At 41.6% G+C, this 21,855-nt stretch overlaps 1 protein-coding gene across 1 annotated transcript in view; it reads left to right on the top strand.

The window, feature by feature from the left end:
• PPP1R12A (protein phosphatase 1 regulatory subunit 12A) overlaps positions 1 to 21,855 on the top strand; it is a 213,876-nt gene that overhangs the window by 177,119 nt on the left and 14,902 nt on the right. Inside the window, exons 20-23 of the mRNA XM_065423865.1 lie at positions 13,388 to 13,404; positions 15,072 to 15,213; positions 16,430 to 16,534; positions 19,738 to 19,785. Coding sequence (XP_065279937.1) covers positions 13,388 to 13,404; positions 15,072 to 15,213; positions 16,430 to 16,534; positions 19,738 to 19,785 — 312 coding nt within the window. The remainder of the gene's footprint in view (positions 1 to 13,387; positions 13,405 to 15,071; positions 15,214 to 16,429; positions 16,535 to 19,737; positions 19,786 to 21,855) is intronic.

Here is a 21,855-nt window from a genome sequence, read left to right as displayed (position 1 = left end):
TGCAGTTTTTTGTGTGAAAGATGATGTCTTCTAGCTTATAAATGAACTACAGGCTTTAATGATCGTTTTTAATATATTGTAATAGTGGTTGTTTGAGTATTGCCTCCCCCTTTCTTTCATTCTAGGTATAGATAAGTAGAATTTGTTGTAAATGTTGATATTATTTCTAACTGATACTTAGGCTGGTACTTGAGGGAATTCTTAGTTCTTCTTTGAGTGCTTGCTCATGTCCATTCCATATTAGGTGTGTGTGCTCGCCACATGCAGCGGTGCCGGAAGTTTTCCCCTCAGCATTATCTGGACTGGACTGGCTCTGGCGCCCTCTGGAGTGGTGCCCGCATGGCGTGGTATAAGGTGCGCCACCGGCTCCCCCCACCCTCAGGTCCTTCTTGCCACCAGTGATGGTGCTGGAACGTCTGCTGCTTCGGCTAGCATTGATTCCTTCTCTGTTCTTGCAAATTTAGAAATCCTGTAAAATAGTTATACATAGTAGTTTTCTTAGTTATCCTTAGTAGTAGTTCTCAAACTCTTCGTTAGTCCCAAATGGGACCCAGCCGGGGGTCGGGGCATGCCCCGGTACCCAGGCTTTAAGCCCTGCGATCGCTGCAAACGGCCTATGCCTGTCAGCGACCCACATACCAGCTGCCTAAGGTGCTTAGGCAAGGGGCACATAAGTGACAAGTGCCATATCTGCAAGTCCTTCAAACCTAGGATGAGGAAGGAGCATGATACCCATTTGAAAGCGCTCCTAATGGAGTTGGCACTCACTCCAGCACCGGAGCAGCGGTCCGACTCCGCACCGTGGCTTCCGTGCGCAGTGCTCCCTTGGTGCCATCCACGAGCTGGCACCGGTATCCCTCCATGGCTCAGGTCAAGAAGCTGAAAAAGACTGTGAGGGGAAGATCTCCTACCTCCCGCAAGGGAAAGGAGAGGTCGGGGAGCAAGCCAAGACTCATGTTGGGCAGCTCTACATCCCCCTCGGGAAGTCTAAAGTCGAGCTGTGCAGCCCATCCCATGCCTTGCCTGTGACTCCGGATAGTGGTGTAGGCCCCGACCAGCTTCAGGTGCCGTCGATGCACGAAGCTGTTCAAGCAGCTCAGGAGATCCTGACACTCCTGGTGCCGCCCTCACCAGCTTCTGTGGTACCCCGGTCTTGGGGAAAACCCGCATTGGAGCCTCTGTGTGTGTCCCCTCCCTGCCTCAGCAGTACCGTTCCCCATAAGAGGGGCGTCCCGACAACATTCGCTCGCCTGCAGCCGACATGCCTCAGGACGGGAGAGGCAGGCTCAGCAGAGCCTCTTCAGTCCCCGCACCGGGGGCACTGATCGAGGGACTCGAGGCTTACCTCGCTGGTAGATTGGTGCAGACCCTTTGAGGCACACACCGCCTGGCAAGAACTCCGGGATCGGCCCCAACCATCTTCAAGGGCCCGGGATGGATCAGGCACTAGAGACCGCAGATCACTGGGCCATTATCGCTGGTCTCCAAAAGGAAGGTCGCCCTACTCAGGATGATCCTCCCGGCAACCGGCTCATAGTAGCTCCCGGTCCCGTTCGACGTCCCAGTACCGGTCGATTAGCATGAGGCGTGGATGGCCAGGTATCCGACGCAGATTCCCTGCAACAATGGCTGGGGATGATCTAGTCCCAGTCCAGAGACCCTCTGGAAAAGATAGTTACCATTCCCCAGGCAATTCTTACCTCGCTACGATGGTGGACCAACCGCAGGACAGTCCTGGAGGGGATTCCGTTTGACAGCCCCCTCACTCCATTGAGTTGGTGTCGGATGCCTCAGACCTCGGCTGGGGTGCACATATCGGCGACCTCCAGACATGGGAGATGTGGTCCCTGGAGGAGGCGCGGTTACACATAAATGTCAAAGAGCTCTGAGCAGTGCAGCTGGCATGCGGAGTCTTCCTGCCCCACTTGTCAGGCAAGATGGTACGAATCCTGATGGGACCACACAGCCTCGACATTCTACGTCAACAGGCAAGGCGGAGTGTGCTCGTCAGCTCTGTCAGAAGGCGCTCCGTCTATGGGACTTCTGCATCAGCCATGAAATCCACCTGGAAGCTTGTCAACTTCCCAGTGTCAAGAATACCACAGCTCAGCAGTGACACGGCTACCCCCTGATACTTGACAGCTCAGCAGTGACTTCTTCTCTCACCATGAGTGATCGCTCCATCCAGAGGTAGCCTGCATGATCAACCAAAGGTGGGGAACTCCGTGGACCTGTTGCCTACCAGATAGAACAGGAAATGCCACCTGTTTTGCTCTCAGCAAGGTCTGAGCAAGGGCTCCCTCTCAGATGCCTTCCTCCTGTCGTGGTCTGGGAGCCTGATGTACGCATTCCCTCCGATTCCACTCATTGGCAGGGTGCTGGCAAAAACGAAGAGACACAAAGCGCAGGTTGTCGTGATCGTCCCAGTGTGGCCTAGCCAGCATTGGTTCAGCATGCTCATGGGCTTGTCGGTGGCCCCTCCCTGGCCCCTGCCCAACCGCCCGGACCTGCTGTCACAGGACCATGGCCAGCTCCTAGAACCCCAACCTCGAGTCCCTCCACCTCTCGGCGTGGATACTGCGTGTCTGAACCCGGAGGAACAGACCTGTACAGAAGGAGTCCAACAGGTCCTCCTGGGGAGTAGGAAGCCCTCAACCAGACTGACTTACCTGGCCAAGTGGACGAGGTTTTCCCGCTGGGTGTCAGAGCGTGGCTTCCCTCCCTTGCATTCTTCCATATAGGCTGTCCTGGACTACCTGCTCCATTTGAGGAACCCAGGGCCTGGCACACTCTTCCATTAGAGTGCATCTAGCGGACATCTCCGCTTTTCACCCGCCAATCCACGGACAGACTGTGTTTTCCCATGACATGATGGTCAGATTCTTGAGAGGGCTTGAGAGACTCTTCCCACAGGTACGGACTCCTGTCCCACAGTGGGATCTTAACTTGGTCCTCTCTAGGCTCACTGGCCTGCCGTTTGAGCCGCTGGGTTCCTGCTCCCTTTCCCACCTGTCATGGAAGGTCGCATTCCTGGTGGTGGTGACGTCGGCAAGACGGGTCTCTGAAATTAAAGTCTTGACCTCAGAACCTCCATACACGGTCTTCTACAAAGATAAGGTTCAGTTGCGGCCCCACCTAGCCTTCCTGCCAAAGGTGGTCTCCACCTTCCATATGAACCAGGACATCTTCCTCACGGTGTTCTGTCCCAAACCACACAAGACCAGTGAAGAGAGGTGTTTTCATGCCCTGGACGTCCGGAGGGCCTTGGCTTTTTACTTAGAATGTACCGAGCCTTTCCAAAAATCGACTCAACTCACCCAGTTTCCTTACAGAGGATTTCCAATTGGATTACCTAGTGCATAAGGACCTGTTATGACCTGGCGGGGGTTTCACTCTGCTGATTGTCAGAGCCCACTCGATGAGGGTGCAGGCATCTTCGATGGCCTTCCTGGCAAACATACCTCTCCAGGACATCTGTAGAGCCGCAACATCGTCCTCTGTTCACGTTTACTGCTCATTATGCCATCACTCAGCAGGCCAGAGACGATGCTGGGCTCGGCAGAGCTGTGTTGCAACCTACGCATCTGTGCACTCCTACCCACCTCCAAGAGTACTGCTTTGGAGTCACCTAATATGGAATGGACATGAGCAAGCACTCGAAGAAAAGACAGTTACCTTTTCCGTAACTGGTGTGCTTCGAGATGTGTTGCTCATGTCCATTCCACAACCCGCCCTCCTTCCCCACTGTTGGAGTTTCTGGCAAGAAGAAATTGAGGGTGGGGGGAGCTGGCGGCACCTCTTATACTGCGCCATGTGGGCACCACTCCAGAGGGCGCCAGAGCCGGTCCTCTATGGATACTGCTGAGGGGAAAACTTCCGGCACTGGTGCATGGGGAGAGCACACACACCTAATATGGAATGGACATGAGCAACACATCTCGAAGAACACCAGTTACGGAAAAGGTAACTGTCTTTTTCTGCCTGGTTGACATGCTTCATCTGTTCTGTTTTTCTGGCGAAATTCTGTGCTGTGACTAATGGTGCACTAACTTTGAGTCTTCTGCATTTTTCTTGAAGAATACATAAACGAGAGGCTACTAATAACTGTTGGTAATATCACAGGGAAGCTTAACTGGAGAGCACAGTCTACTTGAATTCTTCATGCTAGAAATGGGTTTCTAGAAAAAACCCAGTACAAGGTTACTAGTCTTCAAGAAAGTACACCTCTACCCCGATGTAACCCAACCCGATATAACCCGAATTCGGATATAACGCGGTAAAGCAGCGCTCCGGGGTGGGGCTGTGCACTCCGGTGGATCAAAGCAAGTTCAATATGACGCGGTTTCACCTATAACACGGTAAGATTTTTTGGCTCCCGAGGACAGCGTTATATCGGGGTAGAGGTGTATATTCAGGGGAATTAATGTAATCTTGTTGCAATGGAAGAAAGCTTTAAATCTATGAGTGTAGGTGAAAAAAACTATTACATCTTAAACTATATCATAATATGGCATAAGAGAATACATTTCTGTTGACCAAAACATTGAAGTAACACACTGGTGAATCAGACTCTGTATTATTTTAGTCTCCCAATTTTCTAATATCTTCCCTCTTGTTGTGTTTGTATAACTGTCTTTACACATTCCTCAACCACTTTGGTTAAATGATTCATTCTGTCCTCTCTTTTGCTGCTTTTGTGTCTTTTCTATAAGCCTAATGGATTGTGTGTTCATATTTCCTTTCTCCTTCATCAGTCTCCAGTGCAGATTCTTTGTTGCCCTCGGATCTGTCATTATTCTTTCATGTTGCTACATGGAGCATTACTTACTTCTTCCTTATTTCTTTCTGTGGAATTGTAGTCTGATATGTGATTATGGTAATTTCGAAGGAGTTATGGGAATGTAGAGCCAGAGTAATACATAATTTTGGGCTTGATTTACTATTGTAAGTCCTTTTTAATAAACTTTGTGTGTGGGCAACTGAATATATTTTTTAAATCTTTTGATGAAAGCATGTAGGTTAGACTCAGAGAGGAGGGGGCAGAGTGACACATGCAAAGCTATGTGGATGCTAACTTGAGGGATTTCATTAATGAATTTCTCAAATAAAGCTACACATTCTACCACTACTAAATGTTGTCCAGAACCTAATTTTTACATGGGATTGGACTAGCTGAACACCATGCTCCTTGTCCATTAAAGAAGTAGTGGTGGGCTGAGTTCTTGCTTTTCCAAATGATGCTGCCTGCAGCTGAACCACTTCAGCATTGCGCACAATACAGTAGCCAGGTAGTGTACGCAAGTTGAGAAACAGATACCTGCGTAAAGCAAATCCCGACAATGGGTGGGAATAATAATTTTTAAGAAAGCAAAAGGAATATTTGATACAATGAGCCAGAAGAAGGGGGGGGGGGGGAAAGCTAATCGGGCTAGAAACTATATTACTTGTCAGATGCAGGCATGAACTGCTTCCTTCAGAAAAGCAGATTCCAGCATCAGAGTTGCAGGAGAACTAGTTGAAAACTGAGCCGCCTTGCTGAAGGGAGGAAAATGTTCACCATAGCATAAACTATAGTATAGAACGCCAACAGGCTTCATTACTCTCTTTTTAGATTTGTTGATAGCTTGACCACTTTAATGCCTTGTAGGCTGGGAATTTCCCTGCAGCTTCTTAGCTAGGAATTGCATTGTTTTGGAAAACTTAAGCACAACTGGTGTGGGTGAATGAAAAAGCTTTTTGCATTCTATTCAGAAAGCTTATACTTGCACCTTTGGGGGGGGGGGGGGGAAATGAATGAATGTGTTTTGTTCATATTTGTTCTGTACATAACACTGATATTTGAGGCAGAGGTGAAATCACTTTAGTAGTTGTAAAGCTTTAAACATATGAAGCTATCACACTGAGACTTATCATTTGCCATTAGAGCTTCTTAAAATGCTGAACTGTCTCTAGTTCTGGGTCATTTAACTTTGAATGTTCATAACTTTAAAGTTATTTAAACTATTTTCTTCAAACATGAATTGTGTGAATGTTGTGTACTGAGTTGTAGGTAGGGTTGTATAAGAAATTCTAGCTGATATTACTACAAACTGTATTTTTATTAATAATTTATGCAATGGCAAAGGTGATATTTTAAGGCATACGCATGAGAGTTGGAGGCAGAGTTAAGGTTGATTTTGAAGCTTACCTCTCATTTCCTGGCATATGATTGCTTGATTTCTCAATCTTACCATTAACACGTGTTTTTTGTATGAATAGACTAGAAGCCAAAGGAGTAAATGGGGCTCCATTCATGTATTCTGTAATTCTGCAGCCACAGAATTTGCTGCTTATTCCATGGCCTGTCACAGAAATGGGCTCCAGTGTCCAGTCTTTCATTTTTTTAAAATTGTTTCTATCTCTTATGGTTGTGGATAGCACCTTGAAAATATTAACCAGTTATAAATTTTACTGAGTTTGCAGACCGCTTAAAATAATAGCTCTGAAAATGTGTGAGTTCTCTTCTCCAACAGCTGTACCTCCAGTTTACAGTTGTGCTTTGTTTATACAAACATCTGGTATATCATAATCAGGAAATATGGGGGCAGCATGAAAATGGGTTTAATATCAAAATAAATAATACATGGCTATTAAAAATCTACATTTTCAAATATAATTGAAGCTAATGTGCCTGATGCAGCCAGAGTTCTGCAGAATTCAGGTCCATTTTACCAGAGAATACATTGGGTTTGGGGTGTAATTGCTTTGAACTTGTAAAAGTGCTTTTAGTTTGCATCTTGTTCAAAACATTAACCCCACATCTTATATTTGTGTTTCAAAATATTGTGAAAATTCTGCTGCTTCTTTCTTACCTCAGTTCCCAGCATTTCCAATGCTGATGTGGGCCTAGAGTTCTGACAGTCTTTTACAATTCAGTTCCATTGTAAGGCTAAGCAGATTTCAAGTCTCTTGTTGCTCCAGTTAAATAGCAACCATTCTATTAACAATAATTTCTCACATTTGAATCTGAAATCTTAAACTAGTAACTAAATATTTTGTGATGATTTTTGGCCATCTCTAAAGAAATGAGATTAGAAAATGTTTTGAATACTGACTTTTGATTAATATGCAGTCTACTCCTAAATTCCATGACAAGAAGTGAAATCTCGGCTTCCTTTCAAATGGTTCTAAGTACTGCACATTCTATGAAATAATCGTAAACTCTCTGTTGTGTGTGGTTCTTAGAGAGAAACTGAAAAACTCCTGCCTCCAAGGCACCTGTGCACAATTGTTGTGAATACTTACTGTCCCAAGCACAAAATTTACTTGCCCACCATTTACTATGATGATTAATAAGGAAAAACTGATTTTTGCTCACTTCTGCATACCCAAACCACCAGCCCCAATAACTCATACAGGTTATGGGGCAAATAAAAATTCATAACATGTTTTTTAAAATATTTAAATACAGTTTGGAATAATGTATTGATTTTGCTGCTTATTTTACATATTGGTCAGAAAATAAAAATCATTTGAGATAATGAAGTTCTCTGTTACTCCCTTAAGTGGTGCTGCTGTTGCTTTCATTGCCTAGTGAAGTTACAAGCCAGAGATAGAAGATAGCAGCTAAAAAGTTCTGACAGCCTTGGCGGTAACTCAAAAATTTAAACTGAAGGGAAGAGGTCAAGAACAAGTCTTGCAGATGCCACAAAGAAAGTTGAAATAGACAGAATGGTTTCTGGCATGAAATCTGTAAGGAACCTGACAAATGAGTTAAATATTTTTCAACATCAGAGGTCTTTGACAAGTTGTTTATAATAAGTCTTCAGTCTTCGCTTTGATGTTCCCTGTACAGAACTGCATTTTCACTAGTTAGCTGATCATTCATCCCTTTTTTTTAAAAAAAAGAAAAGAAGTCAAACAGCAGTAACAGTTTATAACTTGAAGGTCATCGTAATATAATTTTACTTCAGCTGCTCTGTGCCAAGAGCAAGGATTTCCCAATACAGCACAGAAATTCAAAATACCTTGCTACTTATAGGAAATCTGTGCTCTCACCAGGAAGATAAACTTAGACCCACACAAGAAATAGATAAATTGTTAAGTAAACTGAAAAAAAGAAAACAAAAAACAAAAAAAAACTTGTCTGCAAATGGTTCTGCAATACCTCCATTCTGAAAAATTAAAGGTCTTTCATTGAAGCCCTGTATTTAATTACAATATACCAGTACTGTTCACTGCTCTCTATACTCACTTCCTGAATTGGTATCCCTTTGTAATCTCAATTTCAAGATGAATTGTCTTCCAGACCAATGCATTCCATCGATGTAGCATTGTGCTAGAGAAATGCTACAGGTTGATTACCAATAGTTTCTATTCTTCTAAATGTCAGGTTCTAGAAACCCTTATCTTAAGTTGGTTTGAATTCTGAGTAGGGATTGAGAGAGGGGTTAGGAAGCAGTGCTGCTTGTAAGCCAGGGCTCACTGAAATTCGCACATCCATTTTCTGCACTGATGAATCAGATCTGGTTTGTGTGAATACAAACCAAGGAAAGATTGCAAAATTTTGTCCAAATTGATCATTTGTCATATCACTAGCAATGAAATCTTTTCACAACTCGGATGAATTTCAAGGAGGAAGGTGACAAAATAATTTAACTACTAGAAGTTACTTCAGTAGTTAAGTTGCCATAAGCACTGATTTTAAAATGTGCATTCCAGAGCAATACCACCGAACAGCTCACACTGTTGCCTCCAGACATGCCTGAATGACATGGTTCGTTGCTGGTTGCTGTAGGGGAGGTATTTACTTTAGCAATGTGTTGTTTCATTGTGCTCAGGTAGTCTTCAGCAATTAGTCTGTTCTGTATCTTTTTACTAATTAGATTGTACTTCAGAATTTAATTTGGTCTTGTAAATTGCAATCCATGTCTTCTTATTATTATTTTGGGATAGCTATTTGGCCTTTTAGCAAAAATAATGCTCAAGAATTGGAATGTTAGAACCTGATTTGATAGAACTGGAATGTTGGCCAGGAAAGTTTTCATTTCACAAACTGTTGTCACTCTTTCATTACTTTCAATAGAATTGAAGCCAGGTTGCCATCATTCAGATGACCAGTGTTTCCCTAGGCTTTTGCACATTGAAATGAGGCTACTATTATTTCAATTGACCAGCCCTCATTCTCATTATGCATGGAACAGGAAGGAGACAGTGAGGGAACAGGAGATATAAGGATGGTGGTGATGGGAATAATTAAGAGGGATCAAGGGAATGCTGGAGGACAGACTGTGAGAAAGGGTAACAGGAACAAGGTAATATTGGAGGGCAGGCATGGATTATGTGAGGGGCAGAGTTCAATGTGGAAGATAGAAGATGGCAAGAGCAGGCATGGAGAATGGGAGAGTGGTGAAAGCTTTGATGAGAGGGAGATATGGAAGACAGATAGAGAAGGAAAGAAAGACAGATCTCCCACCTCAGAGAGGCTAAAATTTTGTCACGGAATCCTGCTTCAGCTTCAGGGCTGTGGGGCAGGAGCTGTCAGCCAGCGGGGGCGCTAGGGGGTGGCCTGGAGCTCCTGGGCGGCGGGGACACCCCCACACTTCTAAGATGCTGCTGGCAGCAGTGGGGACCCCGCGCTCTCAGCCACTGTGGGTGTGGGGAACCCTGGAGCCCCTAGCAGCAGTGGATGCTGGACCCTCCTCCCTCCCCATTTTGTCACAGTTATTTTTAATAAAAGTCAGTGACAGATCAGGGACTTCTGTGAATTTTTGGTTATTGCCTGTGACTTGTCTGTGATATTTAATAAAAATAACCGTGACAAAATCTTAGCCTTAATTATGAGGGAATGACAGATCGATCACCACCTAGCAGTCAGAGGGAGGCTTGCCCTTCTGTTTTTGTATTTTCACATGCAAATTGGATATAAGGGTATTCATAGACTGAAAGGTCAGAAGGGACCATCGTGATCATCTTCTGATCTCCTGCAGGCCACAGAACCGTACCAACTCCTCAAATAGACCCCTAACCTCTGACTGAGTTACTGAAGTCCTCAAATCATGATTTAAAGACTCCAAGTTACAGAGAATCCACCATTTACACTAGTTTAAACCTGCAAGTGACCCGTGCCCCATGCTGCAGAGGAAACTGAAAACTCCCCCAGGGTCTCAGCCAATCTGACTTGGGGGAAAATTCCTTCCCAACCCCAAATATGATGATCAGTTAGACCCTGAGCATGTGGGCAAGACCCACCAGCTAGACACCTGGGAAAGAATTCTCTGTATTAACTCAGAGCCCTCCCCATCTAGAGTCCCATCTTCAGCAGTTGGGGATTTTTGCTATTGGCAGTTGCTGATGGGCCACATGCCATCGTATGCTCAAAAATCTCCAGACAGGCAAAACGCAGATGTAATTTATTTTTAAAGTCTTGTGATGGTTAAGCCAACACCACAGTAATGGATAAAGTATAAGAATTAAAATAGAATAGAATGTCGTTTTTTGAGTACTGAGTCGTAACTTTTGGAAGCTTGAGGTTGCCAATATTAGGATAACAAATGTCACTGGATGTTTAAATTCCACCTAGGCAGACACCAAAGATTGACACAAGTGATTTTGATTTAATACTGCACTCCAGTCGGGTTTTTCGGCTTTCAAATCGTGTGTGTGTGTGGCAGTTTTATAAAAACTGCTCAGTAACAACAGCGACTCAGGGTATGATTAGTGCACATATGTTCCCATTTTATTTTCTTTACTGATAGTTGTCCTAAGGGTCAACAAGACTTCTATGGTGAACTCAATACATGTTTTCATAGGATTCTGTGATTTTTTGTGTGTGTGTGTGTGTTTTTTTATTTATATGGCCCCAGTAGTGTGAATGGTGTTTAGAGATAAGCATTATTGTTACTTGCATAGATGGGAAAAAATGAAGCAGTGTAACTAACAATGCACAAACAATAATGGAAATTTTATGGATAAAATTAGGCACCAGACTCTGTTCAGTTTTGTGAATGCATTAGGAACACAGGCTGACAACTGAAAATTTGCTACAGCATTCAAGCAGTCTCATGTGTGATGTGAATGTTCACAGATACCTGTGTTGGAAACTTCTCACCAAAACTCGCTTTATGCAGAACTCTTTGAAAAACCTTCTGAATGCTGCAGATATGTCTTCCTGAGCTCCCATTTCCCTGCTAGTCCTAAAATGCCAGTGTTCAAAGGGTTAATACGATCTTCTAGAAGTATTTATTAAATGCAGAATATTTTTGGTTGAGACGGAAAAACTTTGAAAGGGAGCAAGAGGCGAAAATAATAAGGAATGTTAATATAAAGGCGGCAACAACAACAATCCTTTCCTGGTTGGGGGTGGAGGGCAATGTTTGGTCAGACTGCCTGGGGGGTGCACTGCCCCAGCAGTGAGGAGGAGGGAGAAGAGGGCATGCCTGAGAAATGCTCCCTCCACTGTGGGTGAGCGGGTGGGATGTTAGCTGGATCAGAAAAAAGTTTGCTCTGCCCCCGGGGGGTGATGGTAGAATGTGCATTCCCAAAGATGCCAGATGCCACTCCTTTTCCTTGGGTTCTTGCATCCTGTTGGTAGACTGGGGAGAAAGAGTAGGAGCTGATTTTTCCTTGAAAAATTTCCCCCAGGCTTCAAGACTCCCTTGTCTCTCCAGCTGCCCCACTCCTCCCTGTAGTTCTAGATAGGGGACTGTTTCCAGGATGCAGTGGGTCTTGCTGATCACCTGGGTTTTGGGATCAGGAAGGAATTTTTTCTTATTGGGCCAAATTAGACACGGGTCAGATGAGTTATTTGCTTTCCTCGCAGCACTGTGGAGGTTCAGTTCGGATAACAAATAGAATTTGGAATTCTAATATTAAGAGATAATATGGGTATGGGTAGTTTGTTGCAAATGGGGCCAATGCAGATAAAAGCTAAAAGGACCAGCTCCCAGACCATGTGCTTGTAAGGAGAAGGGAAGGCCAGAATTCTTTGCAGACCAAGCTTTTCTCTCCTCTTCCCTCTTCCCCCCACCACCCTTGGTACCCTTTATAGCTCCCTGAGTCCTGGCACTAGGCTGCAGGGTCTGCCCTGGGTTATTGGTTATGTAGGGAGCCCTGCAACCCCACACTGGACCCAGTTAAATGCCTGGTTTTTGAGATGGGTGGTCATGTTCCACCTCCAACCAATGTTAATAAAGTTGCAGCCTATTGCTTAAAATCCATTCCAGTGTGTGTCTCATGCAGCAGGGTTTAAAATCTCTGACTTAGAAACAGAGTGGAGTCTTCAGAAGAGCCCAGCGTTAGCCTAACTTCACTCCCACTGAAACTAATGGGAGTATTACTATTGAATTTAGTGGGAGTAGAGTTAGGTCAATGCTAGCATTGTTGAATATCCCAGAGGGGAAGAGGAAAAATGAGGTATTTGGATTTTTTTTGTTTTGCTCCTTACAGGACAACAAACAATCCAGCCCTTTCAGAAATTCTCCCATACATCATAAAGCTGTAAAAAAGGAAACAAAATCAAGTCTTAAGCAGCCTAGTAGATAAACATAGCTGGGAATGTGCAGGTAGCATTATAGTCACTAGAAAGAGCCTGCATTCATAAAACAATACAATTATATTGATCATTCAAAGGAAAAATAATGGAGAACTACAAGTTCTATAGAGTTTAAGTGCATTCCTGCACATACAATTCTATAATAAATTTTAATTAAATTTGGTTCTTGACCCAACATATGAGACTTTCCTGTGTCTGCAAACTCCTCTGTAATTTGGGAACCTATTAAATTACTCTTTTGTATATGATCTTAAATTGAGTAGCTGTGTACAAAAGGTTTCATTTTGCTACATATTGTTGGGGCAGCAGTTCAGATTCCCCACCCAGTTTAATCCTGTTTAAATAACAGTAATGCCAATATTTTTCTAGCTTGCCACTGAATGTTGTTCAGGATGGTATGTAGTGACTCAGACAGTTGAGCTCTTAAAATACTGCTCTCCAATTGAAAAATAAAAAAGGGTAGGAGGAAGAGGATTGGAGGTGGACACAATCCTTGTGTCTTATTTAATAACTTTGCCAAATGGCAGAGAAACTGAGGAATTTACATACTTCTAAAACTATTCTAACGTTTCAGATAATACTAAAATCTAAGCCTTCTAATAAGTTTGTACTAACTTGTTTGCAAAACATTTTTCTGGCAAATACTTTCTAACACGTTTCCTCTTTTTTGATAGCCATAACAAAATGAAGCTGTACATGGTGTTCAGATAATGAATGGTTGAATAGCATTCAGCTTTCTCCTGTGCTTTAACGCAACTCTGCCACGCTACATTTGTTCACGGATATGTTGAATATTATATTTAATGAATGTACAAATATCAATTTGTCCTAATGTTTTTTTCTTCTCTTTTCCAGAGTGATAGTCTTTCAAGGTATGTGTTTGATTTAAACAAATCATTTATTTATAAAACAGAAACCTTATTGACTCGTATTCTATTTTTTAAGTTCTTAATTTACAAATCCTACTTTGCTCTCAGTAGTTGGTTAGGTTAAGCTCTGAAAAAATGTTAATGCTGTAAAGATTTAGTATGTTTTATATAGAATATAGTAATAAAGCCATAGGATTGACTTTTTACACATTCAGGCAAGTGGGAGATTAGAGGCGACCTGAAGATATGTCCAAAATGTTGTTTTGGTTATGTGCTGAAGTATTTATTTATACTGCACCTAAAATATGCTAGGTACTTCGCAGAACATAATCGATCCAGACTGTGTCCCATGCAGTTTACAATGCAAAGCTAAGATTTTCATAAACTGTCTCAATTTTTAGATACCCAGTTTGAGACAGTATAAGGGGCTTCACGTTCAGAAAGTGCTGCCTCCTCTGAAAATCAGGCTTCTTGAAGTTTTCTCAAGATGTTTACCTGTCGGAGAGAAACAAATCCTGCATTCCTCACCCCTAATAATATGCATTTCTAGATGTTCCTTATGTACAAAAACATTTCTTAAATAACAATGAATGTATGCGAATATGACTTGGCTTTTGGCAAGCTAGTGCCATTGCTCTTGATCGGTGGGTTGATAATGAATGGAGCATTCCGCGGTGTCACGCTCAATGGGGAAGCAAAGTAGGCTGCATTCAGTAGACCTGAAATGCAAAGTCAGTGAACATTAGAAATAGGCTGAAAATGCCACTTAACTCATTCATTTGGAGGATTTAATCTTAAGGAAGTAATATTACAAAAATCCTGAACTATGAAGTCTTTTATTTGCAGTTGACTCTTTTAAAAGAAACCTGCAAAGGAAAAAATGGGTGTGTACTCATTGTAACAGCTTTATGATAAATGGCCTGAAAAACTTCTTTAAAAATAAATAGACAAAAACAATCTACTTTTTTTAAAAACATTAAGAAGTCAGGTCCTGTCTGTGCTAGAAACCTCTGTGTTAAATGAGGACGTTACAACAGCTGAACCATGCAAGTTGAGCAATGGGAAGGGGAACAGATTTTTGGTCAGATTGTTTAAAGCCGTTCGGATTTTTGTGTGCGTGTTAATATCTATTTTACTTCAATGACTAATATTGACTAAAAGAAGCCTTCGTTAAAGGAGCCGTGCTGCTTCTGGTAAGGTAGCTGAGCTCACAAATAATATCCTGGAGAATTCCCTGAAGTCCTCCAGTAAAACTGGGAAGACCAGACTTGACTTGGCAGATCTTTTTGAGGTTAAAATAAAACCGAAAAAATAATTCAGTGCTGAATTATTAATAAAAGATGAATAAGCAAAGAAAAGTTTTTAAAAAATAATGACAAGGTCGTCTTCAGAATCATGCAACAATGTCTTGAAGGAATGTATTTTAATTCAAAAGAAATGTTGACATAGAAGGCTAATGTTTGCACTCCCTAAGCTGTATTTGACAGTCAGAAAACCTGTTTTCATTTTAAATAAATCTTAGTGTTGAGTGGAAGAAAGAAAACTTTAAAAACTGTTTCCACCAGTTAGAGAGGGGATAGGAGATAATGGTATGAATAAACTAAGTATGCTTGATACACTGCACCAGGTTAGCAATGTTATGAAAATAATGAACTTTTCTTCTTTTAAAGATACGATACAGGATCAATCAGCACATCATCAGGTGACCGTTATGATTCACTGCTGGGGCGGTCTGGGTCACAGAGTTACTTTGAAGAACGAAAACCATATTGTGGTAGGCTAGAAAAAGAAGATGCAACTGACTTTAAAAAGGTACTGGGCCAGTAGTTCTGATATCAAAATAAACTATTATGTGCGTTCTTCCCCCCCCCCCCCCCTATAAATTCTGTTCTGAAGTAATCAGATTACTCGCATTAACTCCCAAATCTTGCCTCAGCCTAAGGCCTGGTCTATACTACTGGGGTAAGTCGACCTAAGTTACGCAACTCCAGCTACGTGAATAACATAGGTCGATTTACTGCGGTGTCTACACCGCACTGGGTTAACGGGAGAAACTCTCCCTTCGACTTCCTTACGCTTCTCCTTCTAGTGGAGTACCAGAGTCGACAGGAGAGTGATCAGCAGGCGATTTAGCGGGTCTTCACTAGACCCACTAAATCAACCCCTGGTGCATCAATCGCCGCAGCGGTGATCCCCAGTAAGTGTAGACATACCCTAAGTAACTCAACTTGGAACTCCACAGAGGCAAAGGGGAAGAATCGTACCCACCTCCCTGGCTATATAGTAGCTTCTGGCCCTTGCATTCACCTCTGCAAGAGAAGGGGAAGGTCCAGAGGAGCCAAATGCTGTTTTAATGACACCACATACCACTACCTTGGTCCTTGTGTTGTTAGAATTGCTTGACATCTATAATGGAGCCTATTATTTGGTGCACTTGCTAGTACAATGTAAAATCGAGTCTTGTTGAAAACTAGAAGAAACTTGTGAAGAAATGAGCAACTGTTCAACTTATTGTCAATGAGAGATTTTTTTCAGAAGGAAAATGTTTCAAATTGTTTTCTGTATTATGGAAATATAAGGTAAAATTATCACACATTTCTTCTTGTCTGTAATATAAAAGACAAAAGTTTCTCCTTTCAGGGAATTTAAACATTTTACGTGTGGAAGCTAGAATTTTCTTATAATACTACTAACAATACTTTTGTCACCCTTATGAAATTGTACTGTATAATTTAATAAGGGATAAGCTAGTAATATTCTTAAGAAAATGCCCTAAAAACTAGTTGAAATGATATTGTTTCTGCAGGTGTTTTTGAGCCATTCAGTGGTGGGAATACAGTTCTCTATTAAGTTGGTTCAGAACACACAGAGAAAAGTACTGTTCTGTTCTATAGAACCTCTGAGTATAAATTTATTCGTTCTTTTCATACAATTAAATCAAGTTTTAGAAGAATGTAGCCCCTTATACATTAAGTAATGCAACCAAAAGAGATGCACATTTCTTAAACCTGTCTAAATTTTCTCTTAGCTTTACGAACAGATTCTAACTGAAAATGAAAAGCTGAAAGCACAGTTACATGATACCAACATGGAGCTGACGGATCTTAAACTACAGTTGGAAAAGGCCACTCAGGTTTGTATTCACACACAAAGCAAAGTCTCTGGCTGGTAAAATGGGTAACAAACCAGAAAATCCTGGAAATGGAATTCACATTTTTTTCAGGTGTTGGCTTTACCTTCTCTTTTTCTAAAAGAATGGGGTTAAGTACTGCAACTGCCATTGTTGCTGGAGACGAGGGAAGGCCGGATGGGTCTGGTCGCCTAATGCAAGTGTTAATTGTTAAGGAATCAATGATTCTTGCCGGCATATATCTTAAGTAATTTCACTGCAGGGAGGAAGGTGTAAAAGCAGAGAAAATGATTCCACATTGTTGAATTACGTTTATGTTCAAAGTATCAATGTTTAACTTATGAACTGATTGATTTATAAACCTGATGGCAGGTTGTTACAGACTGCCATGCTGTCACTGGCTGATTAGACATCCTGTCTTGTGGTTAAAGAGCAAACAGTGCAACTCTAAATAGGTGCAGATAACTGCTCTCAAATAACAATGTGGCATATGGTGATATCACATCTGTAGATTAATAGTAGGTTTCTTGTTAAAAACTGTTGTAGAAAGAATTGATAAATAAATATCTGTACCCAGTATACATCACTGTAGTATCTAAGGGCTTGTCTACACTACTGCTTAAGTTGATGTAACTTACCTCGCACAGGAGTGTGAAAAAGTTCCCCCCTCCTCCCCTGAGCGATGTAAGTTGCATCGACTTAAAGCGGTGTCCATACCACTGTTATGTTGGCAGGAGACGCTCTCCTGGCAACATAGCTTCCGCCTCTGATTGAGATGGAGTAATTAAGCCTCCATCTCAATCTAGGACAGATTACAAAGGATGAATATAGGCAAACAACACAGGAATGCAGGGGCAAGATTAGAAAGGCAAAGGCACAAAATGAGCTCAAACTAGCTACGGGAATAAAGGGAAACAAGAAGACTTTTTATCAATACATTAGAAGCAAGAGGAAGACCAAAGACAGGGTAGGCCCACTGCTTAGTGAAGAGGGAGAAACAGTAACAGGAAACTTGGAAATGGCAGAGATGCTTAATGACTTCTTTGTTTCGGTCTTCACCGAGAAGTCTGAAGGAATGCCTAACATAGTGAATGCTAATGGGAAGGGGGTAGGTTTAGCAGATAAAATAAAAAAAGAACAAGTTAAAAATCACTTAGAAAAGTTAGATGCCTGCAAGTCACCAGGGCCTGATGAAATGCATCCTAGAATACTCAAGGAGCTAATAGAGGAGGTATCTGAGCCTCTAGCTATTATCTTTGGAAAATCATGGGAGATGGGAGAGATTCCAGAAGACTGGAAAAAGGCAAATATAGTGCCCATCTATAAAAAGGGAAATAAAAACAACCCAGGAAACTACAGACCAGTTAGTTTAACTTCTGTGCCAGGGAAGATAATGGAGCAAGTAATTAAGGAAATCATCTGCAAACACTTGGAAGGTGGTAAGGTGATAGGGAACAGCCAGCATGGATTTGTAAAGAAATCATGTCAAACCAATCCGATAGCTTTCTTCGATAGGATAACGAGTCTTGTGGATAAGGGAGAAGCTGTGGATGTGGTATACCTAGACTTTAGTAAGGCATTTGATACGGTCTCGCATGATATTCTTATCGATAAACTAGGCAAATACAATTTAGATGGGGCTACTATAAGGTGGGTGCATAACTGGCTGGATAACCGTACTCAGAGAGTTGTTATTAATGGTTCCCAATCCTGCTGGAAAGGCATAACGAGTGGGGTTCCGCAGGGGTCTGTTTTGGGACCGGCTCTGTTCAATATCTTCATTAACGACTTAGATATTGGCATAGAAAGTACGCTTATTAAGTTTGCGGATGATACCAAACTGGGAGGGATTGCAACTGCTTTGGAGGACAGGGTCATAATTCAAAATGATCTGGACAAATTGGAGAAACAGGGATGAAGTTAAACAGGATGAAGTTTAACAAAGACAAATGCAAAGTGCTCCACTTAGGAAGAAAAAATCAGTTTCACACATACAGAATGGGAAGAGACTGTCTAGGAAGGAGTACGGCAGAAAGGGATCTAGGGGTTATAGTGGACCACAAGCTAAATATGAGTCAACAGTGTGATGCTGTTGCAAAAAAAGCAAACATGATTCTGGGATGTATTAACAGGTGTGTTGTGAGCAAGACACGAGAAGTCATTCTTCCGCTCTACTCTGCTCTGGTTAGGCCTCAGCTGGAGTATTGTGTCCAGTTCTGGGCACCGCATTTCAAGAAAGATGTGGAGAAATTGGAAAGGGTCCAGAGAAGAGCAACAAGAATGATTAAAGGTCTTGAGAACATGACCTATGAAGGAAGACTGAAAGAATTGGGTTTGTTTAGTTTGGAAAAGAGAAGACTGAGAGGGGACATGATAGCAGTTTTCAGGTATTTAAAAGGGTGTCATAAGGAGGAGGGAGAAAACTTGTTCACCTTAGCCTCTAAGGATAGAACAAGAAGCAATGGGCTTAAACTGCAGCAAGGGAGGTTTAGGTTGGACATTAGGAAAAAGTTCCTAACTGTCAGGGTGGTTAAACACTGGAATAAATTGCCTAGGGAGGTTGTGGAATCTCCATCTCTGGAGATATTTAAGAGTAGGTTAGATAAATGTCTATCAGGGATGGTCTAGACAGTATTTGGTCCTGCCATGAGGGCAGGGGACTGGACTCGATGACCTCTCGAGGTCCCTTCCAGTCCTAGAATCTATGAATCTATGAATCTATAAGCCGACGGGAGAGTGCTCTCCCGTAAGCATAGCATGTCTTCAGCACTACAGCAGCTGCGCCAAGACTAGCCCTAAGCATCTCAAAAACATCAATGAAATCATTGATGTAACACCCTTAATGGTAAGGATGTATTAACTTACTTGTCCAAGGTCACAGAGGACATCTGTGACTGAGCCAGGAACAAACTCCATTCACTTTTATACCATTCCAGAACCTTAACTACAACACTGTCTCTCAGAATATAGGTATTAAAGAGTTTCCTGGGCATGAGATTAAATACTATGTAAAATTGTATGATTTGATTTCAGGAATACAAAAAAGCTTTTATTTGTTTAATTCTTTGACTTTTGACTTTTCTTTGACTGTTAAGACCATAAAGAGTCAAAATATTGATTTTTATTTTTTTTATTGTTTGCCTCCTATATTTTATATTGTTTTTCCACCATAAATCCCAAATTTAATTATTAACATTGTATTTCAGAGACAAGAGAGATTTGCTGACAGGTCACTCTTGGAAATGGAAAAAAGGGTAAGTTTCTGCAAAAGATCTAGTGGATACTTTAGTTTGTTTCGTTTTGTTTTCCAACCCCAGGGTGGATATATTTTATTGAACTGATTCTTATGATTTAGATGTTCGGTTTGTAGGATGCAAAGTGGCAATAAATGTAAGGTAGTATTATAGGCAGTAATACTTCTTTTAATAAGTTGTCCTCAAACTGTCAATTATATTAGAGAGAGAAGGTGGGTGAACTCTGTGTGTGTATCACAGCTCTGTTCTACCTTGTATTTAACTGTGATGCTCAGAGTATCTTTCCTGAAGAAGGGCTCTGTGTGGCTCAAAAGTCTGTCTCTCACCAACCGAAGTTGGTCCATTAAAAGATATTACCCCACCCACCTTTTCTCTCTAATATTCTGGAACCAACATGGCTGCAGTAACACTGCATACAATACTCTAAGTTAATTATATGTAATATAACCACACATGTGGTGGTGATGTAGTAATTTGCACCATTGACTTCCACTTCTGTACTCTGCTTGTTAAACAGTTTCCCCCAGAATTATGTCTAACATTCCATATCTCTAAGCGGCTTCAAACAGCTTCATTAAAAAAAAAAAATCTTAAAACTTTCTCCTCATTTACTTAGGATCTGATGTCTTGGAACTTTCCAGGGTGAAAAGCAAGTACGGGGTGTCTCATTGGAATCTCCTTTTATCATCAGTAATAATGCTCATACCACTTTGGGGGAGGGGAGAAGAAGAAAATTGATGGGGGTATTTTTTTTTTTTTTTAAACTGGCAGAGAGGATCTGTTTGAAGCTGTGCAAAGGCTGGGAATTTTAGTAGTCCTAAAGGAGATGGATTTGTAGGCAGAGTGAAGATGAGGTTGTTGAAAATACAGATCACTCACATTCTGTGAGAGATAATATGTATATTTGTACACAAATCTATATGTAAGCAATAAGACACAAGGTTTAAAATTATGGTCATACTGAACTTTATGTATGACACAAACTTTTAATTTTGTGTCTGCATTTCCATTATAGACTCATTTTTTCAAAGCTAATAACTTTAGCTGTAAAAATTTCCTTTGAACAAAAGTTTGGCTCTTCTCAAGAGCAACTTTTTTTAAAAAAAAAGCCAAATTCATTTAAATGGTTTAAGCTGTTTTTAAGGTATAAAAAGAAGAGTAGTGAGGGGAGGATTTTTTTGTAGTGTTAGTTTCGTTATTCTTAAAGTGAATTATTTATATTGGAATATTATATGGATCCCTTAAACTTCCCTTTTGCCATCTGCCACCTAAACAAAAACCAGACCAAAAAAACCCCAAGCCAACCCTGCAGCTATGTATAGTTTTAATAGTATACAGGAGTACTAGATCTAGAAGTTTAACAGGAATTATTGCAGATTAATAAGCCACTTTTAGTTCTACAAATCTTACCAATGATAAAATAAAAATTTACTTGTTAGTTATGGTAGGGAACCAGGGAGGTGCAGAAATGCTCAGCTGCACTAACTGACTGAAATTCCACTATGGTAATTTAATGAATGAACAATGCATAAGGAAAATAAGGCTCCTGATATGCAGCGATGAAGACGGCTTTCCTTACTATTGCATTCATTCATTACTGCTTTCTCTCCAGATAGCTCTAACAGTTTGTTTGCACCTTCTGTCCCTCAATTCTTTTGACCCCTAAGGTAGCTCTCATCTTTTTCTCTGGGCAGTGATAATCACCTGCTTTAACGGGCATTTCCTTTGCCACTGTGGTCACACAAGTGGAATTTATTACTTTTAATTATGTATATCATAGGTGTAATGGCGCCCGTTTTTTAATATGCGTTGCAATTTATTTACATGTGTAGTACATGATACTCTTGTATTTCAGTAGCAAAATTCCTGCTTTGCTCTCAGTTTCTAAAATAGGCCATTGTATTAAGAGACTTAGTGACACTATGGCCTGGTCTACACTGGGGGGTGAGGGGGGATCGATCTAAGTTACGCAACTTCAGCTACGTGAATAATGTAGCTGAAGTCAACATACTTAGACCTACTCATCGCGGTGTCTTCACTGCGATGAGTCGACTGCTGCCGCTCCCCCAT

The sequence above is a fragment of the Emys orbicularis genome, chromosome 1 (assembly GCF_028017835.1).
Source record: "Emys orbicularis isolate rEmyOrb1 chromosome 1, rEmyOrb1.hap1, whole genome shotgun sequence".
Taxonomy (NCBI): Eukaryota; Metazoa; Chordata; order Testudines; family Emydidae; genus Emys; species Emys orbicularis.
The sequence above is the reverse complement of the archived record's forward strand: the minus strand, read 5'-3'. Positions and strand labels throughout refer to the sequence as shown.